This window comes from Leuresthes tenuis, unplaced genomic scaffold, assembly GCF_036924035.1.
Source record: "Leuresthes tenuis unplaced genomic scaffold, fLeuTen1.0.hap1 SCAF_15, whole genome shotgun sequence".
In the NCBI taxonomy this organism is placed as follows: domain Eukaryota; kingdom Metazoa; phylum Chordata; class Actinopteri; order Atheriniformes; family Atherinopsidae; genus Leuresthes; species Leuresthes tenuis.
The window spans coordinates 22,319,345-22,345,144 of record NW_027325369.1 but is presented as its reverse complement, the minus strand read 5'-3'; the positions used below and the strand labels follow the sequence as shown (position 1 = coordinate 22,345,144).

At 41.5% G+C, this 25,800-nt stretch overlaps 4 protein-coding genes across 4 annotated transcripts; 2 read left to right on the top strand and 2 right to left on the bottom strand.

The window, feature by feature from the left end:
• Window positions 1-1,582: 1,582 nt before the first annotated feature.
• disp2 (dispatched RND transporter family member 2) lies at window positions 1,583-16,513 on the top strand. The gene is made up of 10 exons (XM_072365461.1): window positions 1,583-1,817; window positions 5,176-5,314; window positions 5,495-5,772; window positions 7,384-7,413; window positions 7,520-7,643; window positions 8,448-8,563; window positions 9,159-9,274; window positions 9,656-9,753; window positions 9,981-10,139; window positions 10,904-16,513. Exons 1-10 carry the CDS (start codon window positions 1,723-1,725, stop codon window positions 14,228-14,230), a joined length of 4,482 nt encoding a protein of 1,493 aa, XP_072221562.1. The 5' UTR covers window positions 1,583-1,722; the 3' UTR covers window positions 14,231-16,513.
• Window positions 16,514-16,915: 402 nt separating this feature from the next.
• rpusd2 (RNA pseudouridine synthase domain containing 2) lies at window positions 16,916-19,482 on the bottom strand. The gene is made up of 4 exons (XM_072365462.1): window positions 19,450-19,482; window positions 18,842-19,334; window positions 18,116-18,412; window positions 16,916-18,017 (listed from the first exon to the last, which is right to left on the bottom strand). Exons 2-4 carry the CDS (start codon window positions 19,310-19,312, stop codon window positions 17,214-17,216), a joined length of 1,572 nt encoding a protein of 523 aa, XP_072221563.1. The 5' UTR covers window positions 19,313-19,334; window positions 19,450-19,482; the 3' UTR covers window positions 16,916-17,213.
• A 971-nt stretch (window positions 19,483-20,453) lies between these two features.
• On the bottom strand, window positions 20,454-22,320 carry pcmtl (l-isoaspartyl protein carboxyl methyltransferase, like). Its single transcript, XM_072364802.1, has 7 exons — window positions 22,266-22,320; window positions 21,908-22,012; window positions 21,592-21,623; window positions 21,122-21,242; window positions 20,937-21,022; window positions 20,550-20,719; window positions 20,454-20,466 (listed from the first exon to the last, which is right to left on the bottom strand). Exons 1-7 carry the CDS (start codon window positions 22,318-22,320, stop codon window positions 20,454-20,456), a joined length of 582 nt encoding a protein of 193 aa, XP_072220903.1.
• ccdc32 (coiled-coil domain containing 32) lies at window positions 22,304-25,800 on the top strand. The gene is made up of 4 exons (XM_072365188.1): window positions 22,304-22,432; window positions 23,291-23,555; window positions 24,735-24,888; window positions 25,072-25,800. Exons 1-4 carry the CDS (start codon window positions 22,319-22,321, stop codon window positions 25,265-25,267), a joined length of 729 nt encoding a protein of 242 aa, XP_072221289.1. The 5' UTR covers window positions 22,304-22,318; the 3' UTR covers window positions 25,268-25,800.

The window sequence follows — 25,800 nt, the reverse complement described above, 5'->3', positions numbered from 1 at the left end:
ATAATACTGTAATCTTCACTGTACTCTAATTTCTCACAAGGTTAAGCCAGTCCAAGTGAGATGTTTTTGGATACAAAGCATAATCAAATGTAATGAATTTGATGAGTCACTAAACTATACATGCTATACTTTTAATATGACACGGATGATTATTGAGATGTTGACAGACTTTTTAAATGGCTACTGCAAATGTGCAAATATACTTGTTTGATATCCTGAGATTGGTTTGAGACAGATGGCTGTGAAGTTTTACTTACACTTCCAAGGAAACAACACTGTAAATTAAAGATAATCATTTTTCAAATCAAATGATTTTCAAATCATTTTCATTGTATATAGCACTTTTCTAGTTTTGTTGACCACTCCAAGTGCTTTTACACTGTAAGCCAAATTCAGCTATTCACATACACACCCCAGTTTTTAGCCTATGCAGGGTTTTTTTTCCCTTTGGTCTATCATACACATACACATACTTACATGTTTGCCAGTGTTTAGTGCTAGAAAAGGGCCCCAGGAAACCTACAGACATTTTAGGCTTTGTTTGAATGCCGCTATAATGATCAGCTATTCCCTGTTTGCACAATGTCTCATCCCACAGATATCATACCTTTCCAATTATATTTTTACAGTGTTTTCACAGAGCACCACTGAATTATGTTTTTCAGAAAAAATAAATCATTAATAGCACATCTAGAAGTTGTAACTTTAGTAACTTGGTACATCAGTTACCTTGCTTTGCAGATCAGTTATGACCTGATTCTGAAAAGAGAGGGTTCTCAGATTGTGAATGATCCCTTTAGCCTATGTAATTTTTCCTTTTGTAAACCAGATAATATGGTATTATTGTCTGCACGTACTTTATGAAAACAGTATCCGAATAGTTTGTATTTAGATGTTTTAACAAGTTTGCAGTTTTAGACAAAAAATTGCTGAAGTTTAATGATGGCTCTGTATCTGATTTACATCAACACAACCAAAGTGTAGTTACAATTCAGTTCCCTCTATAAATGCTGTTGCAAGTTACAAGTCACAACTGGGCAGCAACATTAAAATGTACCTATATTTGTCAATGAAATGCAGCTAAAATATGAAGAGAACAGACTACAGTTTTCTTTTTCATCCCAATTTTCACATCTGCATTTGGCACTTATAAAAATATTAATTAAAACCATTAATATACTCCTGATCTCACTCTCCTTATTGATTGGTAGAGCCTTAAAATTGATCGTAAGAGTAGAGGATTTTTGCCAGATTTGACCTTGTCATGCCTGACTTGAGTAATATCCCTCCCTGCTATCAGCAGCAGGAAGACTTGATTAAGTTGTTTTAATTGAGCGCAGCTTCCGTGTCCTGTCACTGCACATTGATGAAGATAACTGAACAACTGCTGTAGCTCCTGTCCGAGTCAGTTTAACAAGTACTGATGCGAAGCATTCGCGACTTCCAGCTCCAGCACCGCGGCCGGTTGGACAGCGACCGTGCAGAGTCCTCAGCATCACCGCGGCTCCGCCAATCAGAGCACAGCTCGGGGCAGATTAACCCACACAGCCCTGGTGCTGCTCTGTAGTAGCGGACACAGAAACAAGCCCATGTCGCTGTTCCTCGTGGACTCACTCTACGCAGATGGGAGATTAGCTGTTAGGTTAACCTAATCTAAAATTACGGGAAACTGATATTCTGCATTTAGAAAATATCAAATATCAAAGGCGAATCAAGGGAAAGATGGATGCTTGCTCTATAATAAGAGAAAGCACGGATGCGATTATGATGGATGATTCTCCCGAAGATGAAAGGGACATTCAGCAGGCTGGCCAAAGGTGGGTTATTGTTTTTGACTGAGGATTTCTCAAAGCTTACTCTTACATCTAACTAGTGGAGAAAAATGAACTATATTTACTCTGACTGGTGTGAATAGGATTTATCTTCCTGGTCGCTGACTAGCAATCAACAGCATTCAGTCTAGCTGATGATGCTTGGGACTATATCGTTACATACAATGTATTATTTCTGCTATTGTTGTTTGAATTCATTCTTATCTCAGGACAATGGCTGCATTAATTTTTGATTATGTCAGGCTACTTTGTTTGTACTGCTGATAAAATCACAAAATACCCACAAGATGCTGTCAGTTTACTTTTGTGAATTCATGTTTTGAAATCAGTGCATTTTCAGGTTAAATGTAACAGTATATGATTCTGCATATAAGGCAGTATTTTAAGAAGACAGCAGGGCCAATGCTTTGTGCTGTCCTCTCTCTGTGTTTGACAGACAGGCAGCAGGCAGCACACAAACTCCTCAATTGTCTGAGATATGTTCAATGTCATCCCCTTGCTTTGGTGTCTGGGTTGCTGATGTCCCTCACTTTGTTCTCCACTGGCAACCCAGAGTGCGAAAAAAATATTGAAAAAAAAAGATCAAATGACAAAGAGGATTCAGTAATGAAAACAGGACTGGGAACAGCTGAGAGGTGTCCCTCCTTTACATAGCAACAGGGGACATTTCTTCCTCTCTTGGGTTTTCTACCTTGCAGGCAGAATCTCGGGTCTTTTTCTTTAGAAATAGACCCACAGCTTTGTTTTTTAAGGAAGGTTAACAGTTGGCCTTGTGCATACAGAGTGAGCATTTGTGCTGTTCTTCATTGTGTGTGATTGTCAGTTTAGGAAATGTATGAAGACATGACATTGACAGCCTCACAGATAAAGACTCTTTCATGAGTCCTTTGAATATTCGTTGACTGTGGACACAGTCTTGATGAATAAAATACAACCAGCAGTATGGTAGAAGGCGCACATTTGATGTAGCTATAGTCTACTTCTTCACAACTCAGAGGAAATATTGTTCTCATCAAACAACTTTTACTTACTTTACAAACTATAATTTTACATACTACATTTGGAGCACATAAAAATCCCTCATTTTCATTTAAACTACCATAGTAAAAACAGCTATGAATGTATTGTAGTTCTCATGTTACATCCTGTGGTAGGATTAAACTGTCCAAAGATTGTTTTAAACTTTTGTTGACTTTTTGAAACAATTAAAAGTGCAAATAGAAAAAGAAGAAACTTTGCTTTACCCACTTTATGGATTCAAACATTATGAACCTTACAACCTTTGCCAGGTTCTACAAAGCACTTCACAAAGTTCTTTTTAGCTGAACTCTTGACAAACACAGTAAACAAAGTGCCAAGCTGCCACTTGGAGCAACTTCAGGTGCAGTTACCCAAGTACACTGGCGTGAGTGTTTAGTGGACAACATGCTCTACCACCTGAGCTACTGCAGTTGCTACAGCCACAGCCATTTCATGTTACTGCACTCTGTTTCCCGTTTAGCCTCTGGGTATCAGGAGCAGTCTGGTGACACCTTCCTGGATGTATTTTTGTATGCTGCACTGAAATATTGATGAACTGTACGTTCATCTTTTCCCTATGAAAATTAGGCTTGAACACGAAATCCCTGTGGTCAGGAGATGACTTATTATGGGCAAACAATAATGTTTTCAGCCACCAACGGAGCCATGGGAAGATGGAGTTCATCAGGACAAATGCCCTTAAAGTATTTGGAAGTAGTAACTCTCTGATACTTTCTGTGTGTTTATTCACTTACTTTAGCCCCCAAGAGGCTTAACTAGTTCACTTGCTTTGTGATGAAGAGCTTCTCAGCTATTTATGGGCTATTTATTATTTACATCTTATTATAATTTTATGGTAGCATGAAGACAAAAGTCTGTGGTTTAGGTCTTTATCGAGTGCCACCATTACTCAGTATGCTTGCAATTCGGCACACCGCTCATCATCTGTACCCCTTATTACAGGATGCAAATAAAACTGCGTGAGGTCAATTAGACTCTGTTGACTTACCCTGTTGTCATGGCAACAAGCCAGAGAGTGCAGCTGCATCCAGACTACTGTGGAAAAACAGACATGTGGTAGACAACACAGACCCCTTTTACTGAAGTGCAATGAGAGCATTAGAAAGTCGTTCAGGCAGACGCTTTACTTGTGGATACTCACCATAACTTTTTAATGTCTGAGGGCAAAAGCAGAGCAGCAAAGTGGTTTTGATGTAGGACCAAGTGGTACATTAACAAGACGCTTTATATGAGTTCTTTGATGTGTTTGAACATGAGAGAAAAGGGATGGAACAGTTTCCCTATCATTATACAACCCTGTTTCCCAAAAAGTTGAAACAATGTGTGAGATGTTAATACAAAAATGAAAAAAATGATTAACAAACTGAGTGGCACGGTTGTGCTGTAGGTAGCGTTGTTGTCTCACAGTAGGAAGATTTGGATCTCTGAGTGGATTTAGTGTTTTCCTGCTTTGCCTGCTTTGGTTTTCTCATGGTGCTCCATTTTACTCCCACAGTCCACAGGCATCACACGCTAGGTTAATTTGCAATTGTGTATTAGTTGTGAGCATGCACAGAGGCCCGTGTAATGGACTGTTTAATGTCACCAGGATAGACCCCGCCTCTCCCTGAATGTCAGCTTGAGTAGGGTTGGGCCTAGGATCCCTAAAAATCAGGGAAATCCTCACAGCTAGTATCATTCATCTTCCAGGAACCATAAATACCTCAGCTACAATTCATATCTAGTTGTTGCGATTTCCAAATCTGGTCCACAGTTGTGGACCAACAAACCAACCAACCAACACTGCCTTTCATAGAGCCACACTGTTAATATCTACCAGTTTTGAACAGATCTTGCAAAATAAATGGTAGAACTGTGGGTTATCCTGACTGTGGCAATTACTCATGAGTCACCACGTCACATTCTTGTGCTATCTATCTGTGACAGCCAGCTGCTCTACTATAACTTGATGACATGGTTCCACAATGTGAAAATAGTCCCCAAATCTGCCTCTCCCTCTTTGTTTTGATTCTCCTTTCCCCTCCCTTCTATTATAATTGCCTGTATTAGCATCAGGAGACACAGTGTGTTCGCCAGAAATCCATTCCGTGGCTCATTAGTTCTGCTGAGCTGTTCAATTCTCGCTTGAATATGAGATGATGCTGAGCCAAGAATAACAGTAAAAAAAATGGAGATGTCAGTCACTGTTCACAGCTCGAACTTTTGCATCCTTGATGTTTCTGACACCGTTGCCCCTCTGCCATTCATATCTCCTCAATTGTTGTAAAATGTACATATTTCCATACTTCTTTTCTCTCCTCAGTGAGATCCCGGTGGTTTCTCTGTGCCCTCCTGACAGCTCTGCAGAGGCCCACTTGACAGTTATCCAGTCAGGAGGGGAGCTGTGTGACAGCTGCAGCAGCCTTGGCAAACCCTCTTCCTCCTTCCAGCTTTATCACCAAGTATGCCTTTGCGCTGACTAGACTGCTGTTTAGCATAGATATATGTGGACCCATTAAAATAGGTGCTAGATTTGGGAAGCAGTGACATGTAGTCATTGTGTTGCACAGAAGACTCAAATTATATAGAATCATCTGTGAATAGAGAGTAATATATGTGTGTATCTTCTTTTCTCCCTCTAGGTGCCCCAGTGTCTTGAGGCTGGAGCCTATGATTCACCACAGCTCCGAAAATGTCCCCACTGCAGCCATCAGAGGCCAGTCAAACCCCACGCCTGCCGCAACTGTCATTCAAACACAACCGGTCCTCATGCCGAAGGCGGTGTGGTGGTGCAAGTGGGACACAGCTGTAGCTCAGCCCATCAGACATCCTGTCACGGGGCGGTCAGATGTCACTGGCTGCACGGCTCAAATGAAAGCGGGACGCAGAAACCAAAGCAGCAACATGTGGTGACAGTAAGGTGCGTTTTCGAGAATACTCGCTATTTAATCTTTTAATGGGAGTTGGATCAGAGAATTCACACACGACTATCTCTGTTTGGTAGTCAAACATAACAGAGCAAAGCCAGCTAGCCCAGCTTAGCAGACTGAAAACAGGAGAAAATGCCTCATGAGTCTGCCTGGCTCAACATACCGCAAACCCCAATTCCAGTAAAATTGTGAATTTAGTAAGATACAAAACTAAATTTGACATTTATTTATTCATTTGAACTTTTAACAGACAGCAATCCAAATAAATGATTCTCAGCAACTTCACTGTATTTAGAAAAAATAAACTAATTCAAATTTGATTCCAGGCTTTGATGGTAGCACATTTTTCTCCAAAGTTCAAACATACACCTCTGAACCTATGTTACCTTTACATGTATGCAAGTCCTCCATGCCATGGACACTGTGAACCTTCATATCATCACAAACACAGGCTTTTGCTTACAACAACCTGAATGGTCTTTATCATCTTGCTAATAGAACCAAACATCAGTCTTTTTTTTTTTTAATGCAAAAGCAGCTAAGATGTGGACTTATCTGACCACAGAGCACGCCTCCATCTGATATACGATCGTGTCCTGAGAACTCTGTGGTGTTTTCTGTGCTGTGTTGATAAATAGCTTCCTCCTTGCATACAGTTTCAGGTGATATATCTGGATGCAGCAACTGACTTTACTGAGTGAAGATGGTTTTCTAAAGTACTCGTGAGCCCATGTGGGATGATAGTTCTCATACAGTGCCGCCTGATGGCCTGTAGGTTGCACATATCCAACAGTGGTTCCTGTCCTTGGCCTTTAGACACCAATATTTCCTTGGACTCCTTGAATCGTTTCATAAATTATGTTCTGTAGCTGTTGAAAGACCAAAGTTCTTAGCAATTTTACATTCACAATACTTTTTGGAACTTACATGATCATTCTCTGACCAATTTTGGCAACAAGTGGTGAGCCACAACCCATTCTTGCTAGGAAATCTGGTGGATGCTCCTTTTCATATCCAATCCTGACTCTTTTCTGACTTTTTTTTTATTGTGTTGCTGCATCAAATTTTAAATTAGTTTTTATTATTCAAATACAATGAAGTTGGTTGGTGAAGACACTGAAAAAATCATGTCCTTCGTACCTTTGCATGTTAAATAAAGGTTAAAACAAATTAACATAACACAGATTAAAAGTTCTACTGCCTTTAAAGACAGCATCCTGACGTTTGTTGAACAAGGTTTGTAAAACAGGAGTGTTTGTCATTGACTTTTTCTTATAGAGCGCACACTGTCGTTCAGTTGTGGTTTGGCTCATCAAACAAGATGTGATGTGCTTTGAGCTTTATTGATGCTGGCAGGTGGATTTTGTGGCATTCTACTTAAGGTCAGCTGTGTCCTCCAGTTGCCTGCACTAATTTAGACTAATTGTCTGTCGGCGATATGTAATGTCGTGTTTAAGTGCATCAATCATCTCTTCTACTTCACGACAGGACAGTTAATCAGGACGTTTTACCAAAATGTCAAACTATCTCTTTAGACACAGTCAGCACAGTGTCCTTTTTTTAAATTCTTTATGATCATAATGGTTTTCTATTTTTTACAGAAATGGGGGTCTTTACTGCATCCTTAGAAAGTAAATAATAAAACCAACTATATATTAATCTTTTTATAATAATTCTAATTGATCTTTATCACGCATCACTGACTGTTTCTTCTCCCGGGTTTTTTTTGCTTGGCAGTTACTCCCAGATGATAGTGGACTATCCATTAGTGGTCCTGCTGAGTGGCGCCCTTCTGTTGCTGGGTTGCTCACTGGCTGGCTTGTTCATTGGTCCTCTTCCAGACTTCTCTGATCCACTGTTGGTGAGTAACAAACACACACAGAGGGGGGTGCTTCAGTCCCCAGCCTTAATCAGAGAGGTAAACTTAGTCTTAAACTAAGTGGTTCTGCTTAAATGTGTGTATATATATGAATGATGCAGATGTTTTTGGGTGTATTTTTGCTCTTACGAGGAAGACAGATTCTCACAGTGTGAGTGAAGAGAGTACTGTCACACAACATGAATTGGCAAAACCAATCCAAGAAGTAATCCTAAAACGTTGCTTGCTGTTTCTCTCCTGTCACTTTCAGTAAAATCTACAGTTCAAACCTCTGTCACCCCCTCAGACGGCACCTTAATTACTGTTTTCCTAATGACTATTGAACTCAGCTGCATCCATTTACTTCAAGCTCATCTCAGATTCAATTAACCATGCTGAATTGGATCACAATAACTGTCCTCCTAATCAGATGAACCCCCTCACCTTTTAGATGCATGGCTCCAGATTAAAGTCTGATTGAGAAATCATTCAGAAAAATGCCACACTCAAATAATGACAATGCATCATGAAAGACTAATCTAAATGCATTTACACAAGAAAATAATCTGTTCATGCCACAAACACTGACATTTTTTTCCTTTATGGAGTAGCTTTCTGTCTTCAAGAGCAACATCAAATACAAGCAAATGCTGACTTATTAAGGCAGTTCAGACAACATTATACATGGCTTGTGATGCTGATTAATTCAGTAAGCTGTGTTTGGCTCAGGATCAATGTCCACTCTGTGTAATTTTCTTTGATGTCTTTTTGTGTGTGAATCAATGTATGTGTGCTCTCTTTCCTCAGGGTTTTGAGCCGCGGGGAACATACATTGGTGTTCGGCTGTCCAGCCTGTTCAAGCTGCAGGAGAACACTGGCCCGGGGAAAACTCTGTCTCACTTACCACAGCAGCTCAGTAAAAGGTCAGCAATGTTTTAGTATAATGAAGAGCGTTTACACAAGAAGAATGCATCTCTGACCACTGCAAATATATGCTGCATGGCCATAGATTCCAGACAGGGATATGTCCCCTTCACCATTTAGATGACCTAAATGGTGAAGACAGGCAAATGCCCATCCATTTTGGGGGGTAGGAGTGATAAGTAGGAGTGAACACAGTGATAATCAAAACAAACAGCCAAACATGCTCACTGGTCAGTTTAAAATTGAAGCTGACATGCATGTTTTTGCAGCTTTATTAGATTATATTCTGTCATGTATGGAATAATCACCAGATGTCATTATAGGCCAAGGTTTCATTATCATTACCAGACGCCAAAACCAGATGGAAAACATCACAGCAGCTCATGTTACAGCATGTTTGCAAAATTAGCAAAACATCTGTCTCTGACTTTATACAGTACCTTGTTGTACTGCCCTCAAGTGGCCAAACAAATGATACTTAATCAATAAAATGGTATGGCTTTTGCTTTATATTTATTTTTCAACAAAATACATGTGTTTTACGAAGCTGTAAAGTTGCATCAAGTTTTGCATATGTGGTTTTACCTGTGCTAGATCTGGGGGTGCTAACATTAGAGACAATAATGGCAGTCGAGATGCCTCCAGAGGTCGTATTAAGAGGATGCTGGCTACAGATTCCTCTCTAGACACTTTCCTTTGTGATGCTCCAGGTGAGTTAGTCCTGATCAGTTGTTTACTTACTGAAGGCAAAGAAATTCCTCAAACCTATTTGAAACTGATACCAGGAAAATATTTTTAAAATGCATTCAGCAGTTAAGCATCTTATCTATTACGTGTGGTAAACACTGGAAGGGACCTATAAAACCCAGAAAGCTTGCTAAATAGATTTTAAAACATTTCAAGCTTAGAAGAGAGTATTTAACTGAGGAAGCCTATTTTCTATTCAACAAACAACTGCTTTTATCTTTACACCATCATACCTCAGACCTTTTGACAGGAGTTGAACATTTTTGACCATCAAATCGATCTAATGATTCAGTACTTGTCATTTTGTTCCTGTATGCTGAATCCATCTGCCTCTCTCCATGCAGGCGAGCATTTGGCCCAGCTGGTGTTTCGATCAGAAAATTCAGCCAGTCTCTGGAGCCTGAAGGCGATCCACGCCATGTGTGAGATGGAGCTATCCAGGGTTCGCACTGATCCACTCACTTTTGCATCTTTCTTTGTCTTTTTAGACATCTTCAGTCTGTCTCACTCTTGCCTCACCATTTGATACAGTGACTGCTCCCAATATGTTAAACCAGTTCTCCAACAAAAACACTATACACTATCTTGTGTGATACAAATAGCTTTTTTTGTGAAGTGGTTTCAAAACTGGGCACATGTTCAAAAAAACCTTTCCCCTGTGTGAATCAGATTCACTCCCAGGCCAGGTTCCAGGAGCTGTGCCAGCAGCACGTGAGGGTGGAAGCTGAGGGAACGTCCAGAAGCGGCTGTTGTCCAAGCTGGTCTCTGGGAAATTACTTGGCTGTCCTCTCTAATGCCTCCCGCTGCCTCAGCCTCACCTCACAGCAGGTACTGCAGTTTTCTGCTCAGCTTAAAAATGAACTAAATAGGATCAGATTGTAGACAGTGGGGTCATTTTGTCATGCTCCAGAATGGATAATGTTCGAGCAGCAAAATTCATTATTGACCTTGGAAATATTAGCCGTTTTTTAAAGTTTAACATATATTGTTATAATTCTTGTCAATAAAGTGCAGTTACAGTTTTTGGGAATCTGGTTTCAATTCCAGCGTGTCAGGATCCGTTGACATCAGAATGTAATGTACTTGGGCCCCTTAGCTGCCTATTCATTCCGGTAAATGGCTAATGTTGTCAAAGGAGTTATTTCAAGCCAAGCTTTACTTTTCTCTCCTAAAATGAACTATGTAGTTGTGTCTTAGCCTATCTGATTTATTGCCTAAACCTAATCAAGAGGCTAAAACTGCTAAGACTATCTTATGGATTATTCCAACACCACTTTTCGTACTTCTTAGTGTAAATTTTGACATATTTTGCGAAGGTCATGTTTCCTTGTGATATCAAATATTGCAGAGGCTGGTAATCCTGGCATGAATACCTAAAGTCAGCTTGTGCATATGTCAAAACCCAGACTGCATCAGCAAACACGATTGTAGAGCAATTTTACTCACGAACAAGCGAAATAGTCCTTGAGGCTGGACTGAAAGTGAGGAAAAGTCAGAGGACCTATTACATCAAACAAGAGTTTGAAAAGATTTCATTAGAATTAAACTCGGTGTTGCAGTGTTTAATTTCTATTATCTTTCTTTCTCACCAGGTTTCTGAGTCTTTGAATCTTCTCCGGAAATGTGCTCTGTACTATCACGAAGGACATCTAGTTGAGGCCTGTGTCGAGAGACCCAAACATGGCAGCTGTTCCTCTGTTCCCACACGCTGCAAACAATCCCGTGTGGTTTTCCAAATCCTGCACTTCCTAGTTGACAAAGACTTTCTTGGCCCGCAGACAGTCGAATATCAAATTCCAACACTGAAATATAGCCTTCTCTTCCTACCTGTTGACAAAGGAGAGCAAATGATGGAGATATACATGAATAGTCTTGAAGGCAGGGATCTGACCCACAATAATACAACTATTACTGGCATTGACTTTGGGATCAAGAAGAGTCTTTTCAAATATTATCTGACCAGAGATTCAGTGTTCCCTGTCCTGGCTGTTGCGTCTCTTCTTTTCACTATGGCCCTTTATCTCCACTCTTTCTTCACAGTAGCATTATCTGTACTTGCAGTCACAGGTTCACTCCTAACCTCCTACTTCTTCTACAAAGTAACATTTCGCTTCACTTTCTTTCCCATGGTCAACCTCTCGGCAACTCTCATTCTCTTAGGAAGTTGCTCCAATCAGGTTTTCATCTTTGCTGACTTCTGGAATCTGCAGCTAACGCAGAACCCCTCAGCCTCCCTGGAGAAGAGAGTGAACAGGGCTTTGCAGGAAGTCGGCTATTTGATTTTAGCCTCAGGGTTAACTTCCAGTGCAGTCTTTTTCTCTGGTTATCTCAGCAGCATCACAGCAATCAGATGTTTCTCTGTTTATCTCGGAACTGCTTCTTTTATCAGCTCTCTGTTTGCATTAGTGTGGCTGCCGTGCTCTTTCATCTTGTGTGAGCGCTACAGAAAGACACCCTCTGCCTCTGTAGCAGTGCAAGGATGGCAGCCCTGCTGCTCCAAAAACACTGGTGGCTTCTGGGATACGAGCTCACGCAAGAGATGCCTCTTCAGTTTCATGCAGAAGCTGAGAGAATTAAAACGGGGTTTCACCGACACCTCCAATTTATTATTTCTGAAAATCCTGCCTTGCGGAGTGGTAAAGTTTCGGTACATCTGGGTGTGCTGGTTTGCTGTGCTCGCAGCTGGGGGTACCTACATGTCCTGCGTTGACCCGGGTATGAAGCTGCCCACTCTTGACAGCCAAGTTACCCAGCTTTTCCGCTCCAGTCACCCATTTGAGAGATATGATGCAGAATACCGTCATGTGTTTATGTTTGAGAGACAGAGAAATGGAGAGGATAAGCCTGTTACGGTAATGCTTGTTTGGGGAGTCAAACCAACTGATAATGGTGATCACTTTAACCCAAGAAGTAATGGTTCTTTAGTTCTTGACCCTGACTTTAACATTAGCCGACCTGAAGCTCAAGTTTGGTTGAGGGATCTATGTGGACGGGTCCAGAACCAAAGCTTTTATTCCCCTCCATCACCTGAGGATAAAGATGTAATGACAGATGATATCTGTCTTGTGGAGCAGCTGGTGCGCTGGGTATCTGTCAGACGGTGCTCAGAGAGTGATGATGCTCTTCATTTCTGCTGTAACAACATCCCATTCCCTTACCCTCCAAGCATTTTTGAGAACTGCCTTAATATGATGCTGGCGGAGAAGTATGCCGAGGGCCATCTGGCACACAGTGGAGGCCTGTACTTCCAGCCAGATGGCAGGGTTGCTGCCCTGGTGTTGGCATTCAAAACCACATACCTCTACAGCTTCAACTTCAGCAGGACTAGTATTTTTTACAGAGAAATCCTGGCATGGTTTAACAAAGAAATATTGGGAGCACCTCATGGGTTGGAGAATGGCTGGTTCATCAGTCAACTCTCACTTTTTGACCTACAACAGTCTTTAAGTTCTGAAACTTTGGTTGTGGCAGGCTTCTCTGTAGCTCTCACTTTAGTTTTGTTTCTCTTAACCACCTGGAATATTCCTCTGAGCATATATGCGACTGTTGCTGTGGGAGGGAGTGTGTTTGTCACTGTAGGCCTCCTTGTTCTCCTTGAATGGCAGCTGAACGGCATTGAGGCCCTGTTTATATCATCAGCCGCAGGGTTGTCTGTTGACTTCATTGCTAACTATTGCATTTCCTACAGCTTAGCTCCTCATTCAGACAAAATTGGAAAAGTTGCACACTCCACTAAAAGGATGGGATGTCCTGTAGCAATAGTTTCTGGTGCATTTTTCTTCATGGGAATTGTCATGCTGCCTGCCACTGCCCTGCATTTCAGAAGGCTTGGAATTTTTTTATTTTTGGTGAAGTGTGTCGCATGTGGATTTGCAACCTTTTTCTTCCAATCCCTATGCTGTTTTTTTGGGCCACAGAAAAATTGTGGAGTGATCACTCTGCCGTGTTTTTCAGGGCAGACAGATGGCATGCTGACCTCTTGCTCTGAGCCTGGCTCCTCGTCAGCCTCGGCTGCTAACGGGGCCTTCGGCAGATCCAGACTGAGGAGGAGTTATGACAAAGAGGCAGGTGGTTTTCTCTATCCCAACCACCAGCATCCTCACAGGCAGAAACAGACTGGAGGGGGAGGAGGTGGTCTGGGTCGAGGGGCAGAGCAGTATGAGCTGCAACCGTTGGCTTATCGCCTAAGTGACAGCTTTGAGAACAGCACCTGCACCAGTAAACTGTCCAACCGGCCCTCTGTGCTCTCAGATGAGATTGAATACTGTGGAGAAGATGTGGGCAAAACCAACATGGATATGGAGAGGGAAGAGACATGCAGCCATCAGATCTGCCAACCAACACCAGCCCTCCAGACCTCATCTCCTTACAAAGAAAGCCCCCTACAACCAGTCGTCCTGGCGCAAAAAGATGTAGCTACAGACAAATTGCTATGTAAAACCTGCAGGGGACAGTCGGTAAGAGTGAAGCAATGGACCAATACGTCCTGCTCCTCATCATCAAGCATTGAGGAGACCATCATCAGCCACACACTGGAGACTACTGACGTGCCGTCTCGCTACAAAGATGAAAATATCGCACTGGAGGAGGGTCACTGTCACCACAAAGGACACCTTGCCTCCTACTCTCAGAGCTCCTGCGAAGGTCTGGAGGACTCCTGTGAAACATGTCACAGTGACATCGAGGCAGGGCCTTCAAACCTGCAGCGACAGGAGGGAGAGGCAGAGGTTCAGCTACAACCAGGACACCTCAACGGGAAGAGGGATATGCTGCGGCTCTCTCTTAAAGAAACGGTTTACGAGACTTGTGCTAAGGACCGCACCAGCCGGAGCGAAGAAGTGGTCATTTTGCCCAACAGTAAACCAGACTTACCAGATGTTTGGATCAAGCGAGATGGACAGCGGGAGGACACATGTTGAGCAACAATGCAGCAAATCTTTGCAATCACTGTGGATTATTGCTCCTAATTTATAAAGGAAAATAAATCACTGTATTTATTAAAGCAAATATAAACTACAAAAGAAGCATACACTGTTATGTAAACTCCAAGGAAATTCAAGCCAGCTGCAAATGTAACGCGTGACAGCATGTTTGTCGCCGTTGTTCAAGTTGCCTCAGTATCTGTTATGAATTTAGGTCAGAGCATGAGTGCTTCATCGGAAAAAGGCCAAATCAAAGCATGACTTGTTCACCCCAGCAGAGAACACTGAAAGGTTCACGTCAGCCACAACTTTAGACCACTTCAAATCAAAGCTGTTGTATGCCATCAACACAGAAACCATCATCAACTGCACTCGCTGCCTGCAGAATTTACTTTGTGCCTGAGACTTTTCGACCTCTTGACCTGTACTCTCTGCACAGACTGGATTTTAACAGATACAGTGTGAGCTGTGCGCTTCATACTGGAATGAACTCATTTAAGCCATATGCACCCACGGAGCTGGGGCATTCCATGTCTATTTAAAAAAAAGAAAAGAAAAAAAAGTCATGTGAAAAGTTGTATCCAGTTCACGGGAGTCAGCCAAATCCTAAAGCTCCTCTCCAAATATTTCTTAAGATATACGATATTTAAATTTAGCTATAGAAGCTACTTGTGAATATTTTTTTCAATTCTAATAAACTTCACCAACTATTCATTTTCCAAAGGATTTAGTTGAAAATGTGCATCTAAAAATGCACTGCTGAATCTTTTTACCTATTTTTCACATCTAAAATAATCTTCAATTTCCACCACTTTTCCCCTTCTTGCTGCCAAATTTGGCTCCGTGTAATATTAACACATTTGACTCATATCTAGAAGTTACTTGGTCCCGCATAAAAAGCTAACTACAACAGATGTTTATAGATATAGCTTCAAAACTCGAAATTTTTATTCATTGAAGATATAAAAGCTGTATATATATATATATAAAAAGACACTTGGTATTTCATATCACTTTTAAATCATTTTTGAAAAGCTATTTTCTTGTATTTTTTTCTGTAATATTGCCTGCAACGTCACAGTCAATATTACAAAATGAATTCAGAGGCAGGCATTTGTACTAGTTTGACTCACTCAACCACTACAACAGCTCACTCAGAACAATATATTGCTGTCGTTGTGCATGTTATTTAGGGCAGACTTCAAGAATTCAGCCACATATGCTCAGCTGTAAATCTCAATTACACTTTTGTGGACGTTCAAGTACAAAAATGAACCTCAATCCAGTGAAAGATGAATGATTGGTGAAGCTGGAAAAGAACTGCGAAAAGTGTTCAAAGTCAACTGAGGAGTAATGATGCAGCTTTAGGATTTTTGTGTTCTAGGTTCCTGGGTGAATTGACCAAATATTGAAATATAAAAAAATGACGAACGGCGAGAAAGATGTGCTGTGTGGGAAGAGGCGCCTCGAGTTTATATGCATGGATCAATGACTATCGTATCCAGAGAGGCCAACAACTGTCATTTAACTACGGTTTGCTTGCTTTGAACTATCACGTTGTGTTAATATGTACAGTTTGTCTTCTGCGACCATGACTTAGAAAATCAGAAACTTGCAATTAGCAGCAGTGTGTAATTTGTGGTCATGGTCAGTTGTCATGTAACGTTTACTTATTGTGTGCTGGTTTTAAGGGCAAAAAGGGTTTCTAAAACAGATAGAACACTGTGTTCATCCACATTTGACACATTTATGGTGCTTTTTATTCCATAATCACAGAAGTCAGAGTATGCCTTATGCTTTGGAAATGTTTCCAACGTAATAATTGTAATTTAATTGTAGCATTTCACGGCATGGGAAAGAGATATTGTAACCAAGATTAGTTTTTTTGCATGCTGCTCACACACGCACTGCAGCCCTGAAACTTTATAGACATCACAAGGAGCTGCATGCAAGAACAAAGATGTCCACATTACTTTATTCAGGCAGCAAGTACTATACCTGGAAAATGTTTGAATGAGACAGTGTGTTAACAGAGAAGATAAGAAGCTATACATGTAGGAAGGATACTCAACACAAAACCAGTTGTCATGAACAGCTCAGTGGATCTGTTTGCCCTACATCACTCCCTGCTCTTTGTGTAAACAAAACCCTTTGATTACCTTTGTGTAGTTTTTGCATCATATTCCAGCAACTTTAACACATGGAAAGTCTCCCTTCATACATGTGAGAAAGGGCAACTGTTAATGTCTGGACCCAATCCAGTATTCATAACTTTAAAACATGTGCCAAATGTCTTTCAGCGGGTTGTTTCTTATGCTGAAAGAGAGTGTTTTGTGCAAAGTAAAACAAGATGTATCTATAGTCCTTCGGGTGATGTTTAATATAAAAGTTAGAGGTGTTGAAGTGGCAGTGATGGTTGTTTAGCCTGAAAAACATCGGTGAAAAAATATTTACAAAAAAATGTGCCTATGAGCAGTTTTCCAAGCGTTCTCATTCAAAGTGTGGAGTCAGAAATGATCGGTGAGGACTTCATCTTTGATCACTCATCAGATTAACCTGCCTTACGGATGTAAATGGGTCAATCAGAGACTTTCTCTCATCACAAAAAAAAAGTTAAGGGCACCATCACTGCTACATACAGCTGTCAGTGTTGTTCATTTTTCACAAAACTGAAATAAAATATTTATTTTCCAGCACACCGTCTTTTAATTCATTACAAGTCTCTGCTGTTGCGGCAGACGGATTAGAGGCCGCGAGGATGAAATTAAAATGAAAGTAGAATGGGAATCAATCCCATCCACTAGAAAAGCTTACAGCAGCAAAACAAAACACAAAGGCATTTCATAACACCTTAAGAGAATGGACAGAGTAACTGTTCAGAGAAACACATCAAAGTGAAATCAGAGATCCTTCAAACAAACCCGCTTATAGGGTTCCTGGTCAGAGACTCATCAAATCCTGAAGCTGTGAGCGGCATTCGCTAATCAGCCTCCACCCAGTCCTCTTTGGCCCAATCGGGTAAACGTGTGGAATATTCAAAGTCAGGACCTTTGTAGCGTAAAGCGTGGAGATACATGATGAGTTCCTTCTCGGTGGGGTCTGGCCGCACCAGTTTACATTCGCTACAGAGGTGGTCTGGAGTGTCTGAGGGATTTTTCTGAGACGAGTCGGCTGCTTTGGTTTGATCTCCATTTGAGTTGGTTGGTAGAGGATTCTGAGAGCCTTCGAATGGGGTGTCGTTAGTGCTCACGTCAACTCTCTCAATGCTGTTTGGTTTGTCGTCACCACTGCAAACATCTGTTTGTGCCGGACAACTTTCTCCAGTCTTGTTGGGTTCAGAAGAACCATTTGACTTGCTTTTCTCTGCCTCTTGTGCGACCCCAAGGCACTCATCCATATTATCTAGCATACGTAAATTTTCCTGAGAGCGATGTTCTTCTACTAAGGCATCCAGCAGCTCCGCGTTGCTCTTCCCCACAAGCCCCCCCTTCCCTCTGTGAGGACCCCAGGCTGTGGAACCATAGATGGGATCATTGAGAATGGGAAAGCCCAAGTACTGAAGGTGAACCCTGATCTGGTGGGTACGACCAGTGAGGGGCAAACATCGGACAACGCTTGTTCTCCCATTAAAGCTAAGCCTCTGAAAAACGGTTCGGCACTCCTTTCCTTTTGGGTCAACTCGACAGAGGCCGATTTTGAAGGAAACAACCAGGATCGGCTCCTCACATACCAGCTCACTCTCAGGGAACTCGCCCTCCACTCGACACACATACTCCTTTTCAAGCTGAAAATGAGAGATCAAAAAAAAAAGTTACTAAATCTCTGAAGAGGCAAACGACACCTTTTTTGGGTTAAAAGTATTGACAGCAATTCTGAACGCACCTGTCTGTCTCTGACCAGTTGGTCCAGTTTTTGGGACGTTTCAAGCGTCCTGGCAAACAGTAGGACTCCGGAGGTGAGCCTGTCCAGTCTGTGGACGGTGTGAAGCTCAGAGATGCCTCGCTCTTTACCCAGAATGAAAATAACCGTGTTGTGGCGGAAGCGACCACAGGGGTGGACGGGGATGGAAGCAGGCTTGTCGACCACAAGAACTTCGCCATCATCGACCAGAACGTCCAGCGGTCTGCCGACGACAGGCGGCTCGTGCCGATGCACAGTGTTCCTTATATGGTCATTGTTCTATGAAGAGTGAATGAAAGATTAAACTTCTGCCACCTTACATCAAGCATCAGGGCTGAAGATTTAGAGATTTGATCCCACAGGTTCATCACAACATTTCTAAATGTAGTTTGATTGCAAACTTGGTTTTAAAAGAGGTTTGGACAAATATAGGTCACAAGCAACAATTTCTGTCTGTCACTGAAATGATCCAGCAGAGCTACAATTTCCTAGAAATGTATTTGTATTCCATGGACAACAAAATGTCTGTTAGCGTGGACATACTTTACATTCATGATGGAATATATATATAAAATAGTATGAAAATATAGAGAGCAGCGATGCTATCTTAAAGTCGACCTCAGCTGATTCTGCTCCGAGTATGAAAACAGCATGCATACACTAGTTACAAAAAACTGAAATCTATACAGATCAACTAATATCACTGACCTTGAGCACCACGGACAGGTCCTCCACAGGGATCTCGTTGAGCCGGATGCGCCCCTCTTTGGTCGCGTTCTGATAATACTCAACAGACTCAGCTCTGAACTCCTTCTCAAACACTTCCAAAAGGCTTTTCCCAATCCACCGACCTTTGCAATAGGTTTTAAAATCAAAGTAATACGGGCACACTTTACGCAGCCCGCTCTCGAAGTAGTAGGACGTCTCATCGAAATGCTCTTGGTTGAAGCTGACGCACGGGTTGCGTTTCTGCGGTGGTGGGACGTATCTCTCACCCGGACGGAGCTTTTTCCCTCCCGCTCCCCTCCGCCTCTTACCCCTGCCAATTGTCTCCGGTCCGTCCGGCACGTCGTTTTTGCGCTTACCGGTTTTTGCTGCCTCTGTCGCCGTTGTTTTCTCCGCTGACACCGGAGTGTTTACGTCCGCCGGTCTTTCCGTTGTAGTGACATCTTGCTCCATTTTCAAGCCCCTCTGTTGACAGCTAAGATAATTAAAAGGACCACCCAGATATCGACTGACGATATAAGACGGAAAAATGCGATCTACAAGCCGTTTATTTTCCGTATGATAGAAGAGGAAACACAGTAAACTTCTACCTGATACACTCACGTGCATTACTGCGGCCAAACAAGGGGTCCTTGGCGGACCAGGCCCGTAGTGATGACGTTGTAATGTAGTCCTGTATGTGCCAGTTGTAATTCTTATAATCTAATTATTATAATACAATTATTTTTTTTAACAATTTACATTATTTATGATTCTTATTATATATATTATTCTATAATATTTTTGTATTTCTGTATTTAAAAAAAACATGGCGACTGGCAAAATTAAAAAATTTTTTTTGAGATGTAAACAATTTTCTAGGTCTTACTCATACCTTGCTTTTAGCTTCCAATGACCATAGTTTCCTTTGGACCAAAGTCCAGCATTAGAAAAGTTTATGTACCAAAACTAGTCAAGAATGACATCAATTGGATCAACATGATTTTTTTTTTATTAATAAATCTGATTTGCGCACATAATTACATTATTTTTATAGTTTAAAAATGCCTCCGTTTTTGGCACAAATCTCCCCTTTTTTAAAAGGACATATTCTAGTCAGCAAGAAGAATTCTTTGCATGAAGAAAAATCTACTTTATTAAACTTGCTAAATTTTTATAAAAATTCAGTGGCTTATACTGGAGTTTGTCTTGATGTGTTTATGTGCAAATTTAACACTCAACTAGATTCCCTACAAGCATCCATAACAAATACCGTCACTTTCCCGGATTTAATAGGTCATTGCTAAACTTCTCGAGCTTCTCCATAAATAACACTGTGTACAACTGTGATAAACCATTCACATCATTCTCTTGCTGATAGAAACAGGGTAATAAGTCAACTGGTGCTCATTTATTCGGTCATTCATTGTTTTAGTTCTCCAGGAAGACAATCTGTTTCAGCAGACAGAGCACAATCCTCCTGGTACGTTGCTAGGTGTCAACCCAGTGGAGCAGCAGGTCATAAAGAGAGGAGCTCGATGAGACCTGGCAAGGACTACAAGGCCCCAGAGACACAGCACCAGCGCCACCTCCTGCAGGGGCAACCAAACTGCAGTCAGAGCTCATCTCTGGGGAAACAAGGGAGGACAGCAAATGGAAGTGATTCATCAATATATGACTCGGGATTTCAAGGTTTAAGATGTTTTCTTACCCTGGCCACTGGTGCCTCTTGTCAGTCAGAGGGACATATACCACTCCCATCAAAGCTTTCTTGAGGAAGGTCCCGTCACTCTGCCGATCATACTGTTCTAACACCTGACTGCCACCTTCGGGACCCACTGGGAGAACCAACCGCCCGCCTGGCTTCAGCTGCTCTAGTAGCTTCCATAAGGAAAACACAGGTGTCATATCTAGTAGTCAGGAGCTCCTTCACAGCTCAAAACATTCCAAAAAGCTGTTTCTGTAGATTCACCTTATTACTGTCTACAAAGCAGATATAGCCCAACTTGTTCTTAACCTTAACTTACTGTATAAAGTGTTTGTACACCTCAGAGCTAATCTAGTCTCACAAGAGTGGAAGCCGTGTGTGTGTCCTTACAGCCTTGGGAACAGTAGCTGCAGCCGCACCAACATGAATGGCATCATATGGTGCTCCATCTGGATAGCCAAGTCTTCCATCTCTCACTGTAGACAAATGGGGGCATGGCAGGTCAGTAATTTATAGCTGCGCACTTTGAACATTAATTATTGAGAATGGTATGACTCTGCTATCTCCTGACTCACCTATGAGTTTGATTCGTCCAGAGGAGAGCAGCTCAGGGTCATCAGCTTGCACATTTTTTATCGACTTTTGAACCAGTTCATCAATGTGTTCAATGCCAACAACTCTGCCACTGGGTCCCATCTACATATAACAGAAAAATACAGCTGCCGCACTCCATTATGCAGTATATTTCTTGGGAACTTGTGGGGCAAAATAGTAAGTCAATTGTAAGATTTTAAAAGATTCCTGTCAAGTTCATATAAATCTTACCATTCGTGCAAAGCAGGCAGTAAGATATCCACTCCCTGAACCTACATCCAATGCAGATGCCCCTTCAGTTAGTTTGTCACTTAACAGCTCCAAAGCATGTGCGTGCTGTCGGGTACCACAAACAAAATGTTGTTGGATTGTGCACATATAGACAAGTGAATCATTTATTTCCTCCGAATGCATCTCAGTTATTGACAACACAGTTCAGTTTGTTACTCACCATGTGTGGTGCACTGATGGTTGCCCTGTAGCCTGTAATAAGAAAACACCAAAACACTGAGTTGCACACATCTGGGCTAAAGAAACAGCTATTATTCTACACCACAGTGTGTTGATCCAAGTATGTGGCACCCCATGAGAATTCAAAAGACTATTCTGACAACAACATAGATATCAATAAAGTTTCTGTGTCTACAACCCGACTAGTCAGAGCTGCGTTGGTGACACCGGGGAAACCTATGCAATATTTAGTGGATGGTTTTAATATTGTTTGTTGATTATTGTACGCATTTGAAAACTTTTCCGGGGCTGCATACCTATGGTCTGTGGAGAGTCTGCATAAGGATAGTCTCTAGAGTAAAGCCCTCTGTCAGTGGCCAGCATGGCGTCAAAAACTCTGTCGCTGCGGATCACTCCATGATCTGGAGGAGAAAGGAAAACAAAAGGGTACTGACATAAATTGGATATAGGATGACTTCTCTGTATCAAAGTCTGTTTTCATGCAAGTATTTCTCTTTACTTTATCTCACTTTGTCAACAAGTCTAACCCAGTTTCCCCTGCAGCATCTGACAGCAGCCTAACCAAAGTATGAATCCTAACTGTATATGATGCAAACAGTTTGCATAGCAACGACACAGACATCAAAACTCAAGTTCTCGACTGCAGCCTATTACCTCTCAGCCTGCTGATGAGCTCTGGATGTGTTTTACCACTTGACATCCACGCCATGGTCCGGGACAGCAGCACACCCATAGGAACTGCCACTATTGCCAGGCGCAACGCCGCTCGCATCTCCTCCGATACTGGATCTCCCTGCAGCGACATGATCGTCAACGCACAGGTAAATACTTTATTTAACAGTCCAGCTGTATATTTTGTGTAGTACCAAAGAAGACCATTTGTAAGAGGTCATTTAATCACCTATGCAGGTAGAGCTGTGTGTATCAGTTTAAATTAATGTGAAATTAACTTGACAGTTAGCCAGCGAGCTGGTCCAGCTTCATGGTTTACAACCAACTTAGCAAGCTACGGTTCTTTTATGAATACATAATAACACTAAATAGTCGCTAATATTATGGAATTACCTTTAAGAAGTGTTTCTTAAATAGAATAATTAAACAGAGGTCATTAAGGCTTGTTTACCTTGTAGTTGGCCACAGTCCCTTTAAGTTAAGACTTACTTCCTGATTTCCTTCTTAACAGCCACAGTACCTGGCCAATGAGATGCGGCTCTTTTCTATATGGGCGGGATTTATCCAATTCTCTTAAAAAAAACGTTTGATAGGCGGCTTCATTGTCCAATCATATGTCGGTAAAAAGTAGTGGGCCGTCTATTGTTATAGTCAGATCGTCGATCATGGATACAGTTAGCTAACGAAGCTAAACTTTTATCTTTAACTTCATATATAAACGAAAATAGCAGTTAACGTGCCGAGATTATCACACAGACAATTGAAGTTTGTTAATGTTATGATCACAAGCTGCTTTAGAGGGATTTTATATGGACAGCAGTAATCCATAAAGAAAATTGGTTTCCTGTTTAGCTGTTGAACTAAATCTCGTTGATTTAATTTAATCTGTGGAAAACTACATGTTTCTCAGAGCTGTCTTTTTTAACGCCATCGAAAGAGCAAGGTTGTGGTCTAAAACAGGCCAACGTTACTTGAAATAACTGGACGGTTCTCTGACATCTGTTTAGCTCGGTGACTGCACCAGAATGATTGAAGACTTCGAGAGTCAGGAGGTCCGGTCCAGCGGTGAGCTGTGGTCCGAAATCTGCTCCTGTCTGCCGGAGGTGCAGGCCGTGGCAGCTCCTGAGAACAGCACGGAGTTCACAGATTCTTTCCGTCCAGCCACGCAAGGAGGAGTGCAGCTCCACGGACAAGCTAATGGAGCCAATACCGACTCGTCCGGTGCGAATTGGGAACCCATGGAGGACTCTGAGATCTACATAGCCAGTCTAGGTATTTGCCTGCTTCCAACTTCTCTCTGTCCCTTTCTTGAGTGCAGGGCTGGTGTCTGATGTAGGCCTCCCTGTATTTCAAGCTGTGATGGAATAAATAACAAAGAAAAAACAATGGTAAAACACAATGAAGAGTCCTCATTATAGGGCTGAAATGCCCTATAATTAGTGTAAAAACATGAAAAAAGTTCCAGCATCATTACTAATGCATGAACACAAAAGCTTTGCTTGTGTCAAAGACTGTAACATACCAGGCTGCAGCACAAGTTGTGAAATGGAAAAAGAGTCCATTTGCAATTTTGACATTTAAAAGCTTGAATGACTTTCAGAATGATTTCTAATCAGTTTTTCAGTCAATCCAGCATTTGTTTTTAACTTTAAGTTGAATACAAGTTGGATCTTCTTACAATTTCGAATGTCTTTTATACAAATGAGTCTGAGATTAACCTGAGAGATGCGGTGAAAATAAAGTGATCTATACCTACCACTGAAAATTAGTGGCGTAGAAGTATAAAGGATAAAAAATTTGAATTGCTTAAGTTTAGTAAAAGAACCCCAGTTCTTCTACTTCCACTAAGTTGTACAGGTGCCTGCAGGAAGGCTAAGGCTCCAAAATCTATATGAAATAAAACTGTATTTTATAACAGTTTACTTTAAAACTGTTTATTTTGTAAGAATACAAGACTAAAGAATATTTTGGACAAAATACAAGAATTTATAATGTAAAGAAGACGTGCAAGACCAGTTAACCGACTAAAGAAGGGCTTAAATGTTGCAATATTTTGCAAACAAATGGCACTCATTGTGTGAAATGGCTGTTCATTTCTTACAGTGTTTTTTTTGGTCTCTTTATAAAAGTATGTGATTAATCTCAGATTGAAATAATCTACTAGCCTCAGTTACAAACAATTGCAGAAAATCGTGCCTGAAAACAAAAAGTTTTAGGGATGTTGTGTCCAATATGTTAGACATGAGCAAAACCCCTCGTGGTTGTTTTGCACACCAAGGATTTTAAAGGCACATGAGCAAAGCACTAAAGTCGGACACAGTTGGGAGAAATTGGCTGTAATAAATGGGGAATAAAGCGTGATATAGTGACCTATATATTCCTGTACACTCGCACTCGCACCTATCTTGATGCTAGATCTAAAATACTATTTTTGTCTTCATTTTGCTGCAGAGAACCGTCTGAAGAAGATAAAGGGCCAGTCCAGTGACGTGACCTCCAGGGACATGCTGCGCTCCCTGTCTCAAGCTAAGAAAGAATGCTGGGATAGATTCCTGCATGATGCGCAGACCTCAGAGCTCTTCCAGGGTACTGACATGGATGAGAGGTAGGACATGCAAGTGAAAAGTGATCTTTCTTATGATCACTTTCTTTTAAATTAAAGGAGTTTCTTTTAAATTCCCTCTGATATGTGCCACGTGAATGAAACACCTGACAGTATGTGGCAGAGGGTCCAGGAGCATTTGGCCCTACATAACACCCCTGACTGTTTGTGTGCCTCGCTCCTCAGTGCTCTCGAACACTTCAAGAGATGGCTGATCCCAGAAAAGGTGGCCATTAGTGCAGAGGAGCTGGAATACCTTCTGAGGCCATCGGAGAGTAAAGAACCGGCGGAATCAAATCCTACGCAAAACGGGGAGGACACGGAGGGTGAGACGCAGAGCCCTGAAGAAGAAGAAGACGACGCTCACAGCCCAGAGAAATGAGTGATAGTCGGAATGCTGTAAGAACTGATTTGTTGTGTAAAGGCGACTTGTGTCTCTCCTGTGGTTATTCGGAGCTGTGTTATATCAAATCAGTGTTGTGGCCAACCTTCTATTACCTGAGAAGCATTAGCCTGTCTTTACCCCCAGCAACTGAGTGTTAAATACTTATCCATTCATGTGTGTTTTTTTTTTCTGTGTTGTTCATCGGTTTAATCTCATAACACCTTGCAATTTTTTTTTCTTTTCTTTTCGTGTTGTAGCATCTAGTCTGTGGCGTCTACTGTTAGTGTTACTCAACTTGAAATAAACACGCTGTTATTAATGAGGCATCACGTGAGTAAATGTAAGCACAGCACTGTACTGCGGAGACAGAATTTCTCCGTTTTGAAAGATGGTGACAACTAGTAAAGAAATAAATGAGACTGATGCTATGTATTCCAGAAAATATTGTAACATATGTAAGATTTTAATTTTTACCATGTTGATTTTACACAAAATCTTAGCCGTGTTTCAATAAAACGATTAGAAATCGA